Here is a 22,042-nt window from a genome sequence, read left to right on the forward strand (position 1 = left end):
TTAATGTGTTGTGCAATATTCATTTGCTTACTGGAAATCAAAATTTTGTATTGTGACAATCCAAATCTAATCAAAGTTGTCAAGTCATAGCTTATACTTCACTTTCTAAATAAATCATGGGCCCTTTCATATGGCAAAGTCATAGAACTGTGATTCTACTTTAACTAGCATGGCTACATCCTTTGAAACCTTGGGATTGGCAGTGGAGGGAGAGGCATTTGGGATTCTCAGCCTGGAAGCTCTTCTAGAAACCTCTGACCAGTCCACAAGCCCTAGGATTCCTAGGATGCAGCCATGGTAGGTAAGGTGGAATCATGTCACTATAAGCGTGAAATAATTCCAGATCGGAAGAATACAGCATGCACTGTTATTTGCCTGGGTTTATATCGCTGTTTCTCCAAACCTCCACTGGCCCACTACAGAGTTTTGTTTTGTGGGGGGGAAACAACCGTAGATTTTAAAAATGTATGAGCTCCTTCAAGCTTTCTTTCAGAAGTAAGGACACTGGTCGATGATCAGTCCTGAAAAAAGGAAAATAACCCCCTGGACTCACTTGATTTTCCAGCCACAAATTTGGGGGGAGGGATTGCTCAGAAAATTCAGATTCTACAATTTTGATTATTTATACAAATTTATTAGACAGGCATTTTTATGCACTTTGTACAATTTCATTGTGCTCGGGCCAATCCTGATATAAGGCTAGTTGCTATGAAAGACACTGAATGTAAACCCAGCCTGCAATGACTAATACTGCAGTCTTATACCTGCTTACCTGGAAATCCAATGGGGTTCACTTCCAAGTAGACAGATGTAGGGCTGTGCTGTAATAATCTGATTGAAATGTCTATCTGCCTTGTAAGATTTGTTTCATCACATATTGTCCACATACTTTCAGGGGCCCGAAATGTGCCTTTGTTCTTGACTCTCTCTCCTTGCATTGAAATCAAGGCCCCATCTACACTGCGATATAATTCAATTTGAAACTGCATTATTTGGTCAGTGTAGACTCCTATAATGCAGTTCACTGCAGTTAAAACTGCATTATGAGTCTACACTGAACATATAACGCAGTTAAATTGCATTATATGGCAGTGTAGATGGAGACTGAGGTTCTCAAGAAAGCCAATCTTTTAACCCAAACTATTCTGATATTCTCCCTTGAGCTTGTAGAAAAATGCAGACCACACAATTCCCTGTCTATGGCTTTTGCAGCTCTCAGACTTGGGTTGCATCTGCACTTTGGAATTAGTTCAGTTTGACACCACTTTAATTGTATTGACTCAATGTGTTTAAATCATGGTATTTGTATTTGATGGTGAGGCATCAGCACTCGGCAGAGAAGGCTAAAGACCTTCTAAAATTACTACTTCTATGATTTCATGACATTGAGCCATGATAGTTGAAGTGTTGTCATGCAACATTAATTCTACAATGTAGATGCAGCCTTGCAGAGCTGGCAAACACTGGGGATTTTCATGATACAAAAAAGTAACTTTTACAGGCTGTGGGCTAACCTGTAGTCCTGACTGTTCTCACTTCTCTTTGGCATTTGTTTCCACCTCCCCTTTTACTCCATCAGCAAAGGTGGGTGCCAGAAAGGGAACACATATTCTGAATTTTCTTTCTCTTTAATAAGTTAGAGATAGCCTTGGGTGCTTCTTTGCTCTTGCTTAGTGAGTATTCAGGGAAGAGGCTAAAGGCCCTTAGCTCTTTATAACAAGCTGCACCTTTCTCTTAACACAGCCTTGCTTTAAATGATCTTAGGGAGACTGATAACACTGGAGCAAAAGACTAGTAAGCAGACTTGCCTTAGAGCACAGGCCTCAGCCTCCCATTCCATCTCTTTATCATTACAAACTTGTCATGATTTCTAAAAGTGTTATAGCTACATCTAGTGGTAAGAAGTATGCATTCTCACTTCTCACAACAGTGCATGTGTGTGGCGGGATGTATAATGTTTTTATATGTATATATCACACAAATCTATATGTGTATATATAGGATGTATACGTTGCAGAGGGGAAACATATAACATTTTGGGTTATTAGATACATATGATACTAAATCTCCAGAACTGTCGCTTTGCTGTGATTGAGAAAAAAGGTGCTTGGTTGTGGGAACTGACAGTTTTGATATCCATCATTAGTTTTTTAGAGCTTTTTGAGTTTCCAGACCACCTTTGAAGATTTCTCCTTGTCATCACATTCCCACAAGTGTAAAATTTGCCATTTTGTTATTGATCCCATGTTGCCTTCAGTGTGAAAGCATAGAATGTGGAATGCCTCTTTTTTAAAAAATAAAGAAAAGAAAAACATTTTAACGATGTAGTCAGGGATTTGGTTTGAGATACCAGATACTGTACGATAAATATGAGCTTGCAGTTTCACCTAGAACTTCCTTGATGGGATTAAAGGACCATCCATCATGAAGGTCATCTTCAAAAGCACCCCAAGTAAATCCTTGACATTTGGACAGAATGTACATCTTCAAAAGCTGATGAATGAATTAATTGAAGCCCTTTCTGGAATGTAACATCCAGCCTGATTTGCTTTGTAGGAGCCAATTCCTAATTCATGGACACCAATGTATACCCATTAAAGTGTATAATGTGTTAGGAAGTAAAGGGGAGAAGGGATTAGCTGCACTTCTCAAAAGCCCAGGCAATGCAATCTCCAATCATCCATTAAATCTTGAAGGGTCATCCTCTTCTCCTTGTAACTTTAAAAAAAGGGGTGAGGTATGGGGTTGGAGCATGTAAACCCAAGGACAACCATTCCCCAAGTCCATGTTTCACCATACCCCTTACTGAAGGAAAGTTATTGTCCCAATAGTTTTTCTTCATTTGAATGCTCATCCCAGATCAGCTGAAGACTTGCAACTGAACACAGCTCCTTCTTGGCAACATTATAACGTACCATGATGTCAATGCACATGAGAAGTCCTCCTCTGTAATTTTGAGGACTTTATCCACATACACAAAAAAGCACGTTTGTTTATTCAGGAAGGATTCTCTTATCAAAAGAGACCTACTCCTACCTTTTTTTTTCCTTTTTGGCTCCTTGAGTACCCACAATCAGCACTTCTGTGGGCACAGGGTTTTCCAGGTGGCGTTGGACTGACACAGTATTTCTCTGTATTGAGCCACCTAGAGTTTAGCAATATCTACAATTCATTTGGTAATAGGGAAAAAAGAAAACAAAATAAGAACTTTGGACAGGTGACCTTGATGAAAGATGAGATTGGAACTAATCCTATTAACGTCAAGGGATATCAGATGCATCTACAGAGGGCTTCCAATGTATTTGAAAACATAACATGCAATTTGAATTAAAGTAATCTATACTTCAAAATCTAGTTTTTAGTTTTGTAAGTCATGGGTTTTGACACCTCCAGGAAAATGTCTTTTTTGCTGATACTTTCATCATTTTTTTCAGGGTTTGGTTTCACTTCAGAATTTTTACAGAACTGTATCTCTATGAAATAGCATGAAACTATAGACTGGTTGTCTTGTATTATGATAAAACTTGTAAATTTTAGCTGTGTGTGTCTTTTAATTAAAGTTTGTTGTTACCTTGAAGAAATTTTAACAAGCTTCAGAAATGACCTTGGCCAGGCCCATGTTGGCTTTTGAATGTTGACCCATGTAGAGGTGAATCATGCAGAGTTTGGGGAAATTGTAGTTGCATCCTCAGTCTTCTAGACTTTGGTTGAATGGCACTTGTCTGGAGGAGCTGGGGAGCTTTGTAAACCTGTCCCAGACAAATTGAAGCATTGCTCTGGGAGCTGCAGTATTTGGTTTAGATCTATAATCCAGCTATTTGTCCTATGAATTGAAGGTATCTAAGGTGGGGAGGCTGTAATAATTTAAGTTAAGACTGCTGTTCATTTATACAGGAATTCCGACTCTTTCTTTCACCGCTTCCCTTTGCAGCTGAAGAAGTTGCTCCTTTCTCCATCCAATGTGCCTCCAAGCTATGAGGTTCAGAAAGAAGGGAGTGTTTGGCGTCAAGGAGCTCCCAAATCCAGACCCCATCGAGTCTGTACAAAGGTATTGTTCCTTTTAGCAAACATATAGACACACTAGACTTGGCCTAAAACAAACCAGTAGACTATATCTGGCTAGGTTTTTCATAGGCATGTGGGAAGCTGCAAGTCAGACTAATTGCCCATGTAGTCTAAAAAAAAAGGTAAAGGTTTCCCCTGACATTAAGTCCAGTCATGTCTGACTCTGGGGGTTGGTGCTCATCTCCATTTCTAAGCCGAAGAGCCAGCATTGTCCGTAGACACCTCCAAGGTCATGTGGCTGGCATGACTGCATGGAGCGCTGTTACCTTCCCGCCGGAGCGGTACCTATTGATCTACTCACATTGGCATGTTTTCGAACTGCTAGGTTGGCAGAACCATCTAGTCTAGCCTAATGTTATCTATGGTGATCAGTTGTAGTTTTCTAATAGTTTCAGGTAAGAGTGTTTCCCATATGAGTTGGTTTCAACCCATCTTCCTACATTTTTCACAAAGATGGACAGGAACTATGAGCACCCTTTGTGGGATTTCTACAAAGGTAACAATGGGTTTGTTTGCTTAGATGGTCATCAGACAAGTTTCCTTATTCAGCAACTGGCTACTGCTTACTTTTAAAATCCTTTAAGAATTGTGCTGGGAATCTGGCTTCTCGCAAGATTGTTTCCTTTTAATGACCTTGTGATCTAAAACTCAAATTCTTTTGGGGAAAGTATTTGGATCAGCTCTACTTGGGAGATATTAGGGTTGAAATTGTGAACTTTAGCAAGTAAAACTTATGATCTGCCACAGAAATAGAGTTCTGTATTCAATTTCATCTCCCATTTTGAATATGAAGGGTATGTTCACAAGCACCCATTAAGCCAGTTGTCCATCAGTGTTGTGAGACATGTTGTCTATTTTTTTTATTTACTAAAATATTTCTAGACTATTTTTTGCAAAACATTTCACATTGATCTGGAGAGAAGGCCAGCTTCTGTGTAAAAACATTCAAAGAAGGAGAGGCTACCACTCCTTGAGACAGTCTTACAGTCAAGAAATTCTTCCTAATTTTTAGATGAAAACTTTTATTGTAATGTGAATTCATTTGTTCATGTTCTAGTCTAGCAGCAGAAAACAAGCTTGTCCCATCTTCTAGAGTCGTTATGGAATAGTTTATCCTATGTTGATGTCCATAGCTAAGATCATAAAAATATGAAAGCCAGAATCCTGTCAGTTAGACATGCAGGAATTTAGGTCAATGTGCAAAGGACATATAAAGTTGATGCTGGTGGTAGCAGAGTTCAGTATATAGAATTATTGCAAATGTGCAACGATGCATTTAGAGCAGTATGTCATTCTATATTGTGTTCAGCCTCTATTCACTGCACAATGAAATGACAGCTCTGCAGATCCCTGTTTCTCATACATTGCACTATGGTGGCATTCAGTATAGAGATTGCTTAGCACTAGTATACCATAAGTTCACTGGCAGATATTTATGCTACGCTCAGAGAATGTAGCATCTCAACCAAGAAGATCCATGAAGCCAGTCTGTTCTGTTGCTCTGTTCTTTTAGCGGCCTACTAGATGTTCCAGTAGAACTCAGTTCAGAGATATGAGCACAATAGCATGTTCCTGCTCATTTTCCAAAGTTTCTGAAGTAGCTTGCAGTCATCATGACTAGTAATCAGTGATTGTCTTGCTTGCTATGAATTTGTGTGTAATCCCCTTATCATGTCATCCAAATTGGCAGCCATCATTCTGTCACTGAATTGATGTGTACCCAGAGGTTAGGATGACAGGTGCAAAAAGGGTCAGGGCCTCTACATGTCATTGAAGGAGCTTTTCGTGTACCTTGGCATGAAAATTACTATCGTGAAATCCCCTTTGATTAACCACTGTTAACAAGCCCTTTCCCCTCCCTCCCTCCCTCCCTCCCTCCCTGTATTTGTCTTTCTATTTTCTTTTTGTGCATCTGACGATCCTATAAAAAGTTGGAATTTGAAAACTGATAACATGCATACTTCCAAAAATGGAAGGGGGTGTGTGCATGGGTGTTAATATATAGGATGCCTGTGAATTAGGATCCTAATTTCTACTCAGGCAACCTAGGCTAAATGTTTCCTCACACTGTGCGATACCAGAATAGTTTAAAATTATGGGAGCTTGGCAGAACAGAGGACGTCAGCAGGTAACGTTGTCAGACTATAGTTCTAACCTTACTTACTTGGGATGAAGGATCCTTACAATTGTGTAGATTTTACTTCTGAGCACACATGTCTAGAATTGTACAGTTCCAGTTGCAGTTCCATGTGTAGGATTTGAGTTGTAGCAATTTACACCCTGAACTATTGTTTGGAAATCAAAGTGCCAGGACTAAAACATCAACTCACACTTAGGTTCTATAGTGAGGAATTCGATTTTCACCTAGAATTTAGGTGAGATTTAATTCCCCCATTCATGCATGTCAGACTTGATCTATGTCACATCCAGCATAAACTTAAGAAGAATAGGAAGAAGAAAGAGAAAAAGAAGGGGACAAGGAGGAGGTGGTAATAGAGGAAAAGGAAAGGCTCATATGCACCCTCAAGATGCTGTTCATTTTAACTATAATAATCATTACCTGGGTGAGTCTTCTCAAAACAAGGATGACAAAGTTTCCCAAAAGGCTTTCTTCTGTGTGTCCTGTGGGGCTGTTTCATTGAGTATAGTATACAAAGAGGCCTTTCTTTTCATTAGATTCTCTTTGTATTTAAACTTTGTCCTGATCTTTCCCCTCTTTCTTCTTACTTGCTCTCATTCTTGACCCAAATTAGAGCAGAGTTTCCTAGTATCTGAATTGTGCTTAGCTGAGCAAATTGGTGAAACAAGTTCACTTGTGTAAGATAATCCCTTAAATCTGCACAAGAGGCCATTAAAGGTTTTCCCATTTGGATGATGGAAACTGCCGTGGAATAGGCAAGTGGATTTAGGTGGCATGGTGAAAAGATGAGAAAAAAGGGCATTGGTGAAAGGGAGACAATGTTTTTTGCATCAGCTGAATATAATGGAAGTTACATAATGCCATTTGTTGCATATACACTGGAAAAATGTTACAGGAAGTATAAAAGATCTGAACCATCTTACTCAACTATTCTCAAAAGGTGCTTTTCAAAGTATATAGATCTCTCCCATCTCAACTCCCCTTCCCACTTTTTAAAATGCATTAGCTTTCTACATCTTCCCAGTTCACCCCTCTTACCCCGAGTGCCTGTCGATCCCATCAGCTTAGAACTTGAATGTCTTTCAGTCCTTGGATAGATACAAAATAAAAGGATAACAAATTGATTCATTTCCATCCGGCACATACTGTTCTTCTCCAGTTGTGACTATGAGTTTTACATTCAGGAGAGTACATGCACTCATACCATTTTGGTTTCAGAGCATGGAGATGTCTTTTTACCCAGGCTTTGAAACCCTTGGAGAATTGCAGTCAGAACAGAACTATCCCAGTTTAAGGCAATTCCTGAAATAGCACACATGAAGGCAGTTGGTGACATGTATTCTACCTACAGATTGTAATTTTGTTGCTACACACACACACACACACACACACACACATATGTACACGTGACTGAGCAGCATCAATTAGATACTATGTGAGATGTCACTGTCATATCATATCACAAAATCACAAGTCGAACACTCCCCAAGTGTCTAAGACTATGTGATGTATTTTCGGATGATGCACGCAGATCCCAGTAGGGTGGCCTTTTGCAGTTGACAGATCGTAATTTTGCCAATACCTATTGTTTCCAAATGCTGGCTGAGATCTTTGGCATGGCACCCAATGTGCAAATCACCACCAGGACCACCTGTACTGGTTTCTGCCAGAGTCTTTGAAGTTCAATCTTGAGGTCCTGATAGCGGCTGAGTTTTTCCTGTTGTTTTTCGTCAATGCGACTGTCACCTGGGATGGCAACATCAATGATCCAAACCTTTTTCTTTTCCACAACTGTGATGTCTGGTGTGTTGTGTTCCAGAACTTTGTCAGACTGGATTCAGAAGTCCCACAGTATCTTTGCGTGCTCATTTTCCAATACTTTTGGAGGTTTGTGATCCCACCAGTTCTTTACTGCTGGGAGGTGGTACTTGAGGCGTAAGTTCCAATGAATCATTTGAGCCACATAGTTGTGCCTCTGTTTGTAGTCTGTCTGTATGATTTTCTTACGGCAGCTGAGGATATGATCAATGGTTTTGTCGGTTTCCTTGCAGAGTCTGCATTTTGGGTAATCAGCTGATTTTTCGATCTTGGCCTTAATTACATTTGTCCTGATGGCTTGCTCCTGGGCTGCAAGGATCAGGCCTTCTGTCTCCTTCAGGGTCCCATTTGTGAGCCATAGCCAGGTCTTCTCCTTATCAGCTTTTCCTTCAATTTTGTCAAGGAACTTTCCATGCAATTATTTATTATTATTATTATTATTATTATTATTTTATTTTATTTTATTTTATTTTATTTTATTTTATTTTATTTTATTTTATTTTATTTTATTTTATTTTATTTTATTTTATTTTATTATAGAGCAGGGGCTCATCTACACTAGGCATTTTAGCCTGCTGTCAATATCCTCTATGTTTCCACAGCTCCTAGCTGGCTATGGAGCTTCATGAGAGCTCTTGGCCATCATGTGTGCTTCTGCTGACATCAGAACAGGGCACCTATTCATCCATGAAAAAGGAGAGAAGCTTGCCCCTTTTCTTTTGGTTGTATGGGCATCCTGTTCTAATATCAGCAGGGACACTCATGATGGTTAGGAGCTCTCATGGAGACCAGTGGCAGTGACATGTCCATGTTCCATCCTCATTCTAGTGTTGGTGCTGGTGCCCTGTTTTAACAATGGATTAGACTGAATTGGACCGAGTCCAGCTTTTCCAGACTTCCCTGAAGCCATGGAATACGTCAGAGTTTCTGAGGTAGCCCCCAATTTTGCCTGAAGTGGTGCAAAGCTGATTTAAAGCAAAAAGCTTCAGGATACTCACTGGAAATAGGTGTTCATCATGAAGATGACCAGACTTCCATTTGTGGAGCCTGGAGTTGTTGGCTTGTGTAGAGAAGCCTAAACTTTACTTCCTCAGATGCATGGGAAATTTTCATTATAGTTTTAAAACTTCTAAAATGTAAGTTAAAATATATGTTTAAAAGTTTTGTGGCCATCACTCTTGCAGGACTGAAATTTGTGCAGTGGGAACAGTAAATTGCAAAGCCTTCCATAGCTTGACCGATTATTGTTTGTTACTCAGTGCCTGAAGGTAGGGGGCAGAATCATGAAAATCACCCAAGCAGGAGCACAGCATTGCTCTTAGATATAAATACTATGGGACTAAGTCTGTGATGAAAGACAGCACATATCCCCACAAAAGTGGGCGAATGATGATCTCATCTCATCACTGATTCAGGGCAAAGGAAACATACCTTGTTTTAGTGTTGCTGCTGCAGGCATCACCCCATCAGAGCCCATATCTTTTATTCAGTCATATGAATCTAGAATTTGAGCAGTGACCCCACCACTTCCATTTGCAATATGCATGCTGGAAGAAATTTGGGGGTACAGTGAAACAGCATTCTCTGAAATCTATCATGAAATAGATCAAGTTCTGCCATTTGCCGTAGATCAGGTCTGTCCAAAATACGGTCCAGAGGCTAATTGCTACCCCTCTCTCTACAGGCCTCCCTCCCTTGCTTCTTTCCTTCCTCCCTTCCTCCCTCCTTTCCTTGATTCTTCCCTCCTTTCCTTGACTTCCTCCCTCACTCCATCCTTCCCTTCCTCCCTTCCTTCCTGGGCATCAGAGCACTGGAAAAGGTGGGCTCAGGGGGAGAGAAAGAGAGATGGCTTCCTCTCACCCCAGTTAAACAACACCTTCTCCTCAGGTGGCTCTGGCCTCGGCATCCCATCCCAGCCTCCCCCCCCCCCCCACTCTCTCTCTCTTCCCCAGCAACTTTTTCTTTATTTCGTTGCAAAGGAAGGCGCCTCAATTGCCCTACTTGCCCAGGTGCTTGTTGCTGCTCCTACTGCTGCATGGCCGGGAAGGGCGGGCCCTGGAAACTGAACACCTGCCTGACTTCCCTCTTTCCCTCCCTCCCTTCCTTCTCCACCCCACCTTCATCCCATGTCACTGCCCCATGTTTTCCAAAAAGGCTGCCCTTCATTGTGACTCCTCCCTTGGGAAGAAAAGGGGAGAGCCAAGCAGCAACTATAAGCCCCCCTGCCACAATCATAGCCCTCCTGATAGATGGCTATGCTGCCTCAGCTGAAAAACCTCCAGAGAAGTAGACTCCATCAGACTCTTGAGGCACCATATGCCACTGTCTGATATGACTTGAAGGCAAACAACAACAACCTAATTAACTTGACTCTCTCATCAGCCAAAAGCAGGCCCACATTGGTATGCTTACATTAAATTATTCTTCATTTTATATATTGTATCGTTCTTTTTTCACTACAAATAAGACATATGCAGTTTGCATAGGAATGCATTTATGTTTTTTCAAACTGCAGTCTGGTCCCTTAACAGGCCGAGGGACCATGAACTGGCCCTTGTTTTAAAAAGTTTGGTCACCCATGCCATAGATGAAAGGGTCTTTGGTACATAAGAACTGACAACAAAGTCCAGATTCTTCAAGTTCCCTAGAAACAGTGTGTACAAGATTAATCGCTTATACAAAGATTTGCTTCTTAACTTGTGATAAAAGAGCTGCATTTGAATTAAAGCTAGATTCTTACATCCTATAGGCCAGTGGTTCTCAGTCTGGGGTCCCCAGATGTTTTGGCCTACAACTCCTAGAAATCCCAGCGAGTTTTCCAGCTGTTGGTTTCTGGGAGTTAGAGGCCAAAAACATCTGGGGACCCCAGGTTGAGAACCACTTCTATAGGCTGTGACCAAAAACAGTACTGATAGACCAAAAAAATAACCTTGGAAAATGACACCTTTCTTTTGTTTCATTGTTTCTTACTTGTTTTATTTAATAGACAGGTGAGCAGAAAGCATTTAGTTGATACAGATGTCTGTAAAATCTATCCAGTGGCACAAGGCTCTTTTTTGGTTAATGAAAGTCTGGTATGAAGTTGTAAAATAAGCATGTCTTGTGGTGCTATGCAATATATCATATTAGTGTAATGTTCACAATAATCTGCTGGTTAATATGTCACCATTGCTCCTCCAAGTACTGACTGTAAAAAGAAGGGAAAGTCTACAATGCATAGATGGGAAAGTTATCTCTTAGTTTGGTTGACTGCTCTTTCTTTTTTCTCCTGAAGGTGGAGACTTGCCGAGACAGAAAGCCAAGCTTCCTCCAGACTCACAGTCGGAACTGCACAGAGCTTCATAAGCACCTTACTTCTGCCACCACAGTCACAATGCACTGCCCACACACAGAAGACAGCTGGCTGCCAGATGAGTGCCACCACAGCGGTAGCAACAGCAGTGAGCCCCAGAGACATTTTGCCCCCAATGGAGAGGACAGTGACTCCAGCGAAGATTTGCTGAATTATAGTCACGTAGTGGCAACTCCTCCCTCTTCCTCTTCCAGCTCTGAAGAAGGTCCTGGAGAGAAAGATCTTCATGCTGCAGTGGAGCTCATACGCTACATGCACACTTACTGCCTTCCCTCCAGAAAGCTGCCACCTACAAACTATATTGAAGTGAAACACCAGCATTTTCATAGCCCCTCGAAAAGAGCAAAGCCAGATTGCCCCACACAGAGGCTGCTGCTCTGTGCTAAAAACAATTGTTCCTCCAGCTCTTGCCATCTCTCTCTTTTGGGCTGCAACCAATCCAGAGCCCCTGCTTCTGAGTTCTCCATCCTGAGAGAGCTGCTTGCCAGAGACCTCTCCTGTGATGTGAGCAAGCCATACAGATTGGCCAAGCCTGTGTACTCCTCCTTGGCCAAGTCTCCCAAATGTCCAAGGACCTCTTCAATTGAGGCTGAAGGAGGACCCACAGAAATGTGTAAATCCACACCCAAAACACCACTAGAGATGAAAACTGAGCCAAGGCAAACTCCCACAACAGAATCTGAAGCTAAGAAAGAGACTGGCAGCCCTACAGAAGAGGGCACAATGAAACAGGGGACACTTCAGGTTCACCAAACCTTTGGCAAAGCAGCTCGTAAACAGGAGAGCTCTGTTTATGCAGTGCGGCGCTCCAAAAGACTCAACCCTGACCTCAGTCCCTGGCTGTCCTTTCTGGAGGAGTCTCCTCCAGACTCTGCTGTATCTCCAGCAGCAGCAGTGAACAAATCTGCCACCCCTGAGTCTGTCCTGTGCTCCTCCTTGCAGAATTTTGATACAGAAGCACCAGCAGCCGAGGTTGAAGTGAGTGGTGCAGATGAAACAGACAGCAAATTTCAGGGGTTCCCGATGGAATTGCAGACCCCTTCACCAGAGAGCTCTGGGGAGAGTGAAGTGTGTGAGATAAACGAGAGCCAGTACTATACCTTCATGCGTCAAAGAGGTACAGAATTGTAGTGATAGTGGTCATGGTGTTAAGGCTTAATATTCTGTGTCAGTATTTCCTTATGGGAGGAGGTGAAAGAAATGAAGTCACACAGCCCAGTTGCCTTCTAGGCATGTATATAATAATCTGTAGTCAATTTGATAGGTGGGATGCAAAGGGAATCAAGCAGAGATAATTCCCTATAAAATACATCACTTACAGAGAGTGGTGGAGGGAAGGAGGGCAGGGCAAGGTGAGATAGGGAAGATGAAGTTAAAATTGCCTAATGAAAGTGGAGTTAAACGCATCATACTTGTAATGATCAGGATCACTGGTGAAGATAGTAGTCTAGACCAGGGGTCCCCAAACTAAGGCCTGGGGGCCGGATGCGGCCCTCCAAGGTCATTGACCTGGCCCCTGTCCTAAACTTTAGACTTAGGGTTGACCTAAGTCTACCTGGTTTTTGGAAGTCTCTTTCCTTACCTGTGGTCTTATGAGACTATCTCAATGGTCTTTGAGGTCCCTTTCCTTATCTCTAGTCTTATGATGGCCTTATGAGATCATCTAGATGGTCTTTGAAGGTCCCTTTCCTTACTGATGGTCTTATGAGACCATCTGGATGGTTTTTGGAGGTCTCATTGCTTACCTATGGTCTTGAGATCATGTAGATCAGGGGTCCCTAAACTAAGGCCTCATTTACCTGGCCCCTGTCCTAAACTTTAGACTTAGGGTTGACCTAAGTCTGAAATGACTTGAAGGCACTCAACAACAACAAACCTAATTTTGGACTGTTTCATAGTCCGGCCCCCCAACAGTCTGGGGGACTGTGAATCGGCCCTCCACTTAAAAAGTTTGAGGACCCCTGGTCTAGACTTTAAAGCTCCCACCATCTCATGGACTAGCTATAAAGGATCAGACCTAATGTTTTATGGAAAATCTATGATTGGATCTTGAAAGTCTCTTCCTACAATTCCAGTCAATTGTGATCAATTTTAGAGAGATCTGAATTGGATTTCAGCTGTGGAAAAGTTAACCCTTTTTCTTATGATCTTTCACTCATTCTCTCCCTACCTTCCCAAACAACTATTAATTAGGAGAGTTTAATGGAAAGATGGGTACAGTGCAAGTTTCTGTCTTGATGTGTAAGGATGTAGGGGAGCTTTGAATGTGATTTCCTGCTTCTTGGCAGGGGGTTGGACTGGATGGCCCATGAGGTCTCTTCCAACTCTACTATTCTATGATTCTATGGAGGGAGAGATGATTAAATCAGGGAAACTGCACAGGCAAGTAGAACTAAAATCCCACCTTTGCAACACAATCCAATTCTTGTGAGGGATATGAGCAGTGGAAGGGATGCTGTTGATCTGATTAACTCCTATGTGAACAGAACGTTGGGCTACGTCTTTGACCTAGTCTAGCATGGCTCCTCTAGCATGGATGTGGCTCTTTCCGTCATTTTTGTTTTCTCTTATTGTTTCTTCTTTCAGAAGCACCAAGGAGTCTGTCATTGCCCTTGGCACAAATGTAAGTGTAATATAAAAGAACAAATATTCTGTGATTTATAGCCTCTGCCTGGGTCCATAAAAATACAGCTATGCTTATTTAATCATGAATAATTGGATTAGGTTATATGTATCATATGTGTTCCAACTAGGCTATGTATGAGAACACCTTTCATGTAATTTGCAGTAACCTTACTTGCTTCCATAAACTTTTAAATGATTCCCTTTTTGATGCAGACTAGTTAGGCCTTTTTAGAGCCTTTTGGAGGAGAGTCAGTGGCTACTGCTCAGATGTTGTTTGCTGCTGAGAGAGTGTTGTGTCCTTGTAATCCTTACATGGCTTATATGTCTGGAAATGTAACATACAGCTGTGCAAATCAGTTAGCACAAGGTATTTTCCTCACAATTGGCTCGCTGACACTTTGATAACCTAAAGAGGAGACAAGAACTCATTTCCCACCAGCATACAAACCTTCATTTCATAATTATTTGAATATTTTTTACTCATTGTATGCTGCCAGTAGAAATAACATTTTCCAAAAGAGGTAACCAAACTTTTCTACTTTTCTTTAGAGAACCCACGTTTGGCAAGCGTAACTTTGAACAAGTTCTGACGGTAGAACTGTGTGGCACTGCAGGTAAGGAAAAGAAGTTGCTTCAGGATATGGAGATGGTATGGGACAATGAAAAAAATAATCTACTGAGATATATCTCCACTGTGGCTATTGACTAGAAGAAAAAGAAATCTGGATATTGCTAATGCCCCAAGTCCCTTAAAATGATAGCTTCTCAACAGCATACCCCTGTCTACTGGTCAAATGATCAATTGTCACACTACTCTAAAGGCAGGAAGCTAAATGCCAATAGCAGGATTTAACCATCCAAGATCAGTGGCATAGTCAATTTCAGGAAATATGTGGGAGTATATATCCAACGAATAGATGGAACTTATTTCGTGTGAAGAGTTTTTTTTTAACCTTCATCTATGCTGAAATAGTTTTACCATTTTGTTTTCTTGGGGGAGAAAAGGTCTCACACCACCAACTACTCCACCATACAAGCCTTCAGAGGAGGACCTGTACAAGCCAGATATTCACCAGATGCCAGGGAAGGACATAGCTGTCATCACCAGCTCAGAACCACCACTAATGACAGGTGATGGGGCAACCTTCATGAAACGCCAGAAGAAGCACCCAGTGCGGACTGAGTTGTATGCCCATCTGAGTCGGGCTGCTGCCCACCCCTCTCAGGCTGAACAGCATGGGGTATTGAAACGCCCATTCTCACGCTCCTTTGGTGATCATGACTATTGCCAGGTCTTGAAGCCTGAGGCCTCACTCCAGAGGAAGGTGCTGAAATCCTGGACACCCCCAAACCATGTGGAAAGCCAACAGAAGAAGAAGGTTTCTCATGCACCCCGTCAGGAAGCAAGTGATCTGGGTATTGATGAACTCTTTGCCAAGGAGGGCACCAAACAACTGAGAGACCAGGATATCAGAGCCAGCTTGACAAAACACTTTGGCCTTTTGGACAGTGCTCTGGATGACGGGGAGATGGTGTTTGGCAAGACCCAAGAATATGACCCTGTCTTTGATGACAGTTGCAGTGAGTTTGAGTCCCCATTGGAGAAAGAAGGGGAAGAGGAGGAAGAAGAAAAAGAGGAGGAGGAAGAGTGCTCTATAAGTCCATTAGAATCCAAGATATGTCCATACAAGAATCCTCTTTCTAGGACCAGTTTGCACTACTGTTCCCAAAGCAGGTCTGCTTCAGAATCATCATTCTGCAGATCCAGGACTCCTGCAAACCACTGGGCTTTCAGGTACAGTTGTGAGTTCATACAGTCCTTGGAAAAGGGACCCAGTTAGGTTGTTGGTGGGCAAATCTTCTGTAAATTACATTAGCTAGCTTTCAGGCTCTTTTGCAGTTGGTGTCTCATGCCTAAAAGTGGCATTTTGAAACAATCCCATCTGCTTCTTTACTGGTGTCCATGCTGGCAGTAGTGCAAAGTCAGTGACCAAGCCATGTAAGCCCCTCAATTTATTTACAGTATTTATTTACAGTATTTATATTCCGCCCTTCTCACCCCAAAGGGGACTCAGGGCGGATCACATTATAACACACATAGGGCAAACATTCAATGCCCATAAACACATCAAACAGAGACTGAGAGACACATGCAGAGGCAAGTTAACCTTCTTCTGAGGGGATGTTCGATTCTGGCCACAGGGGGGAGCAGCTGCTTCATCATCCACACTGACGGCACTTCCTCATTCCAGGTCGTAAATTAGTTAATCTTGCCTCCCCACTTTATAAGTGGTACCTTATCTCCTACTTGATAGATGCAACTATCTTTCGGGTTGCTAGATCAGCAACGAGCAGGGGCTATTTTTAATTTTTAATTGACGGGTGCTCACCCCGCCACGGGCTGGCCTCGAACTCATGACCTCATGGTCAGAGTGATTTAAGGCAGCTGCTCAACAGCTGCGCCACAGCCCGGCCCCCTCAAGGCAGGAATATTTCTTTTTTCTTATTTTACTCTTTGAAGCACTACATATGTTAATGGAGCTGTAAAAGCATGATTTAGGAGAGCCAGTGTGGGCTAAGGGCTAGAGTGCTGGAAGATTCAAGGTAACATCCTCACTCAGCCACATCATGCTCTTGTGATATTGAGCCTACCTTTTTCCCAACTAACTCACCTTACATGGGAAATGAAAAGAGAGTGTAGAAAAGCCATGTATGCTGCCTTTAGCTCACAGAAGAAAGGCAGGATATAAACATCACTTTTAAATAAAAAATAAGAATAAGATCAATTTAGAAGGCATTGGGCATTAACAGAGCTTATGGAAAGAAGGACCAATTTTCACCTGTTCCTCCTTATAGCTCCTGAAGTTCTCCAGAAGATTGGAGGACCTTCAGAACATCAAGGGGTACTGGGAAAAGTCACCTCTGCTCCCTCTTCCACGAATAGCTCATTCTGCTGGATTGTTAGTCCTTCCATGAACAGAAGGAGACCTTCTGCTCTCAGAAAGACTGCTGTAACAGCCAAGAGAAAAGGAGACCAAGCACCCAGGGACTCAGAAATACATTTAAGATCTTTTATAACTAAGTTGGAAGCCAACAATAAAGAGAGTTGTGCACAAATATGTGCCAGAAGATTTTTAAAATGCATTAGTCTCAATTAATGTAACTTCTGTGTTTCTGAATGCTTTGCCTTTTTTCTGATATCAACTGTATCCGTATTTGTGAAAGCAAATGTTCATTCTGCTTACAGATGAGTGGGTAGTTCAGAAGAGACTTGAAAACAGCTTTCCCACCTTGTATTTGGTACCTTATTTTACTCAAGATCCAAGCATGTGTCTCTGAATGTCTAGCATCTTAATTCACAGCTTTCTGGGATTATTTTAAATTCAAAAGGAATATGTCTCTTCTTATTTTTGGTTGCTTGCACTCAGACCAGACAATCCTTTCAGGATTAAACACTGTGCCTTCTTGTTTGCACTAGATTTGAAAATGGAAAGCCATGTCAAGATGGAACGATGAGTGACCAGGGACAGATGGAGACGAAAAGAGGAAAAGCCATTGTAAGTGATCCAGAAGCTTTGGAGAAGATTTCAATGAATGAAGTGGAAGTTGTGTAGTTTCCAGCCATATCACATGACTCCCTCTTTCTAAAACTCATTTCTCTTTTGAGACAAAGCCAATGCTATTCAGCTTCTGCTGAATAAAAGAGTGAACACTGCATTGGCTAGCTTTACAATATCCCTTGGCCCAAGACTGACATAAGCAAGAAATAAAATTTGCTGCAATTGGCAACACATTGAGTTCCTGGCACAGGGAAAATCCTGTGCATAATTCATCAACATGCACTTTGAGAGAGAGCAGAATAGATGGGAATCCTGTGCAAGTATTGCCATCACAGAAGGAAATTGGGCAAATAAAAGAGGGCCAGCATAGCATTGGGCAAATAAAAGAAGGCCAGCATTAGAATGTTAGACTTGAGAACTCCAGGTTCAAGACTCCATTGAGTCAGGGGTAACTTGGGGCAGTCACTGTCTTAGGCTGACCCACCTCACATGGTATTATGAGGATAATAGAGAGGAGGGAGAGGGCCATGCATACTTCTCTGCACTTCTTGAAAGAAAATGTGGTTTATAAATATAAATAAGAAAGGAAGATTAGTAAAACAGATCACAATACTGAAATAGTAAAGGAAACTGTGATCTCAATTGTAGATCTTTTGACTATACAGATTCATCTGCTGACTTTTATCTTGCTCCCAACTTAAGTCAATATTCTCAAGGGGTTTCCAGGTAGTTACACATACACCATACTTTTTCTCCCTTGCACTCTCAAATTCTACAGGTCACCATGCCTTTTCCTGATGCTTGTGTCTGTTCCCTCCAAACATTTGTCTCTTTGAAAAATTGAAGTGACAGAGTCAAAAATCTTTTTCATAACATTGGTCATTTTTTCATAACATTGGAGATCAATTTAGCAGTGGCTCACGGTCCGCCCAAGTAAAGCTGTGAGGGAACATTTAGCAGGCTTTTCAAATTTGTTTCATTGAAGGATTATATGATTGACATCCCACTATAATTTTGCAAGGAACTTTCAAAAGGAAAGAATGACTAACAAAGAGGAAGAAAAAACTGATGAAGTATAATATGCAGGCTACTTGAAAAGAAATAGTTGCTGCAGTTTCTTCCAAAAGCTGTTTGCCAAGCAGACTTTGTGCATTAAGGGCTGGCTTGTTGACTACTGCTCAAAGGGGGCAAGAGGTGTCAAGAGTCCAGTCATAACAAGTGTTGTATCAGGACAAGCCTCAGCAGTCATTCTTCTCCCTGAGCAGGGAGAAGGCCGGGTGGTGTACATAAGAAATCTTGCCAGCAGTATGAGCTCCACTGAACTGAAGAAGCGTTTTGAAGTGTTTGGAGAGATTGTTGAGTGTTGTGTTTTGACCAGGAATAAAAGGTGAGTCAAAGTGGTGCTTCCCATCTTTCATCACAAACAATATCTGAGTATTACAGGTTATTATTTGAAAAATCTAAGAACTGGAAAGATAGTTTGTCTACTCATATTAACTTCTCACTTATTTGGAGTTAGGGAATTGAAGAATGTGTATTTTGTGGAACATCTGGAAATCTTTAAGGAGGGATCTGCTTTTTTGTTAATACTAAGCTGAATGAATACAGTAGACCCACTTATTATGCAACTCATTAAATGTGATTTGATTTATATGGGAAGTGCTTTGAATAACATAGAATCACTCTAGGCAACCTAGAATATGCCAAGATAATTGTTTTTCAGGGGTGGGTAATTTATGACCTTCCTCATGTTATTGGGCTGTAACTGTTATCTGCCCTAGCCAGCTAAGTCAGCGATAAAATTATGAAAGTTGCAGTCCATCAACATATAGCTGGCATCATATCGCCCATCTCTTGTATATAAAATAACAGTCTTAAGCTCATACATTCTAGAGGTACATTAGGCATTCTTAGTTTATGAGCTAAGTAGAACTGCAATTCATTTCCTCGCCACCTTAATTGTGTAAGGAATTAAGTAAGTGGGATGAGTGAGACAGATATTCAAATCTCAATAATATTTAGCTCTTGAGAGGACTTGGGTCAGGGTCCCCATAGATACCCACAGTATCTTCCAGCTAATGAGCATACTCAGTTATGACATGTCTTGAAAGCTGAATTGTTTAACAGATATATGCTCTACTGCTGTAAGAATATCCAACACAGTTTGTCTTCTATGGTAAAAAGAGCAAAGTCATTAAAAAACCTAATTCACAGTGCAATCCTAAGCATGTCTACTCAGAAATAAATCCCATTCCATTCAATGGGACTTAGTTCCAGGGAAGTAGCAGGAAAGTCCCTCTGTCCCTGCCCAGATTCCTTAGCGAGGTCATGGTCTGACTGAGCCAGACCACCTACAAAAAGGTAGGCAGGTGTGTTGCAGCTGTTGGGAATGGGATGGGCCTGCCATTCCAGCTCTCTGGGCCTCCTGACCCACTATGGGGTTGATCCTAGGCCACACCTAAGTGGTCAGTGTAATGTGCCCTTAATCACTCACTCTCTGTCTCAACTTACACAATTTTGTATGAGATAAGACCATGTGCCCTGTATTCCTTTGAAGAAAACAGAATCATACAAATATCCAAAACAGGACCAGGTAATATCTTTATTGCACCACTAAAATACCATAAAACAGGTGTACTTTAAAGTTCTCAAAGGAGCGTTCATTAGCCTTGGCATGAGGGGAGAAACAAAAAGTCCAAAAGTCACTGTATTTAAATGTTGAAGACACAAGACCTGTAGTGAAACAGAGTCTGAAAACTTGTGTCAGCTTGAGATGTTGGTATCAGGTTACCCCACAGGAAGTAGAACCAATTACTTCCCTCCATCTCTCAAGACAAAGGCTATACTTTAGTAGATGAATTCTCTATTGCCTTTGTTCAACCTGATGAATATTCCTGAAGATTTTAGTGTTACCTAAAATGTTGTTACCGAATTCTGTTTTTCATGGCTGTTTCATTTTTTTCCCTACTTGCCTCCAAACTTGTCATGCTATATTCCTGGTGATGCTTACACTCTACTTTGTTTTTCAGGGGAGATAAATATGGCATTATTACGTATCGGTGTTCTGAACACGCCGCCTTATCCTTGAAGAATGGTGCCTCTCTGAGGAAAAGAAATGAGCCCTTATTCCAGCTGAGTGGTGGTAGCTTTGGGCACTTCTTCTGGACCAGATACACTGACTTGGGTGCGCTAGTGGCTGTGTTAGGTTTTTTTCTCTCTATTTTATTTGGTTGTTGCACATGTTATCATGTGTATCATTTAGGGATTTTAAAGGTGATAATAATCTGGTAGCACAAATCTAATTATATTAAATCTGACAGAGTGTGTTGCTGTAGTCTGTCTGTTCACTGTAGTCTTTCTGTCTGAATAGGCCATGTGCCTCTTGTTTTTTTCAAGAAGAGTGACTAGCCAAAGCTATACAGAAGGGCTTTTACCTAATCAGCTAGAAACAAAGCACAAGTCCAGGTGGGATACTACTTAAGTTAAAGATAGGCTGAATCTCAGGTCAGCTTTTATGCTGATCAAAAAGACTCTTATCTTGTCTAGATTAAGTTTTAGCTTAATGGAACACATTCAGCCCATCCCAAGTCCCAGACATTGGTTTAGAACTTCCATGAAATCTAATGGAAAGGAGAAAAATTGCTGCACATTGATAACATTATAATTCAAGACTTATATTCACTTGTTTTTGCAAAAGATTTTGCATTTTACTTTAATCAATCTTCCAGAAATAACTATAGCCATCGTTTGATATCCACAGATTCTGCACCCATGGATTCCACCATCTACAGTTAGAAAATATTCACCCCGAAATTCCAAAAAGCACACTTTGAGTTTGCTATTTTCTATAAGGAACACTATTTTACTACCCCATTGTAGATAATGGGACTTGAGCACCCCATTCATCCCATTTGAATCCATGAGGGGGCCTGGAAACAATAGCAAGAACCCACAGCAGTTTGATAATATTTCTATGGTCTCTTGGCTTGAAATAAGACAGATGAAAATGAAAAGGTTGTTACTCTCTGCCCCCCCCCCCCAGACATTTCCCTACCTAGGTTTTTGATTCACCAAGAGAACATTGCTAATTAATCATGCATTAAGCAACCAAAATTTTGCTGACACTGGATGGTGAAGTAATCCATATTTAATATGTCTTTTAAGGCAGTGCTACTCAAAGTTGTGGCTTAGAGACAACTGTTGATCCATGAGGCTTCGAGAATTTATAAGAATGAAAGAAATTGTAGCCAATGAAAACAAACACAACACTAGTCCCTGGCACACTGGGAGAAAATTGTTCTCTGCATGAGATAGTTTGAGATGTGATAGTTTAAGGTTCCAGATAAAATCCAATGTAGTCAGTAAGAACTGATCAATTTCTTTATGGGGTATGACTGAATAGATTGTGTAGCAGTTACTTCACCCCCTTTTAACAAATTCCAGTAAAACTAGAGGGATCAAGCTGCACACTGTGGTTCTTAT

At 41.3% G+C, this 22,042-nt stretch overlaps 1 protein-coding gene across 1 annotated transcript in view; it reads left to right on the forward strand.

Annotated features, from left to right (window-relative positions):
• The window catches only part of ppargc1b (PPARG coactivator 1 beta), a 145,523-nt gene that overhangs the window by 114,042 nt on the left and 9,439 nt on the right, over positions 1-22,042 (forward strand). Inside the window, exons 4-11 of the mRNA XM_008104657.3 lie at positions 3,932-4,048; positions 11,298-12,492; positions 13,962-13,998; positions 14,550-14,614; positions 15,006-15,795; positions 17,479-17,557; positions 18,826-18,947; positions 20,590-20,744. Of these exons, the coding sequence (XP_008102864.2) occupies positions 3,932-4,048; positions 11,298-12,492; positions 13,962-13,998; positions 14,550-14,614; positions 15,006-15,795; positions 17,479-17,557; positions 18,826-18,947; positions 20,590-20,744 (2,560 nt within the window). The remainder of the gene's footprint in view (positions 1-3,931; positions 4,049-11,297; positions 12,493-13,961; positions 13,999-14,549; positions 14,615-15,005; positions 15,796-17,478; positions 17,558-18,825; positions 18,948-20,589; positions 20,745-22,042) is intronic.

This window comes from Anolis carolinensis, chromosome 2, assembly GCF_035594765.1.
Source record: "Anolis carolinensis isolate JA03-04 chromosome 2, rAnoCar3.1.pri, whole genome shotgun sequence".
Taxonomy (NCBI): Eukaryota; Metazoa; Chordata; class Lepidosauria; order Squamata; family Dactyloidae; genus Anolis; species Anolis carolinensis.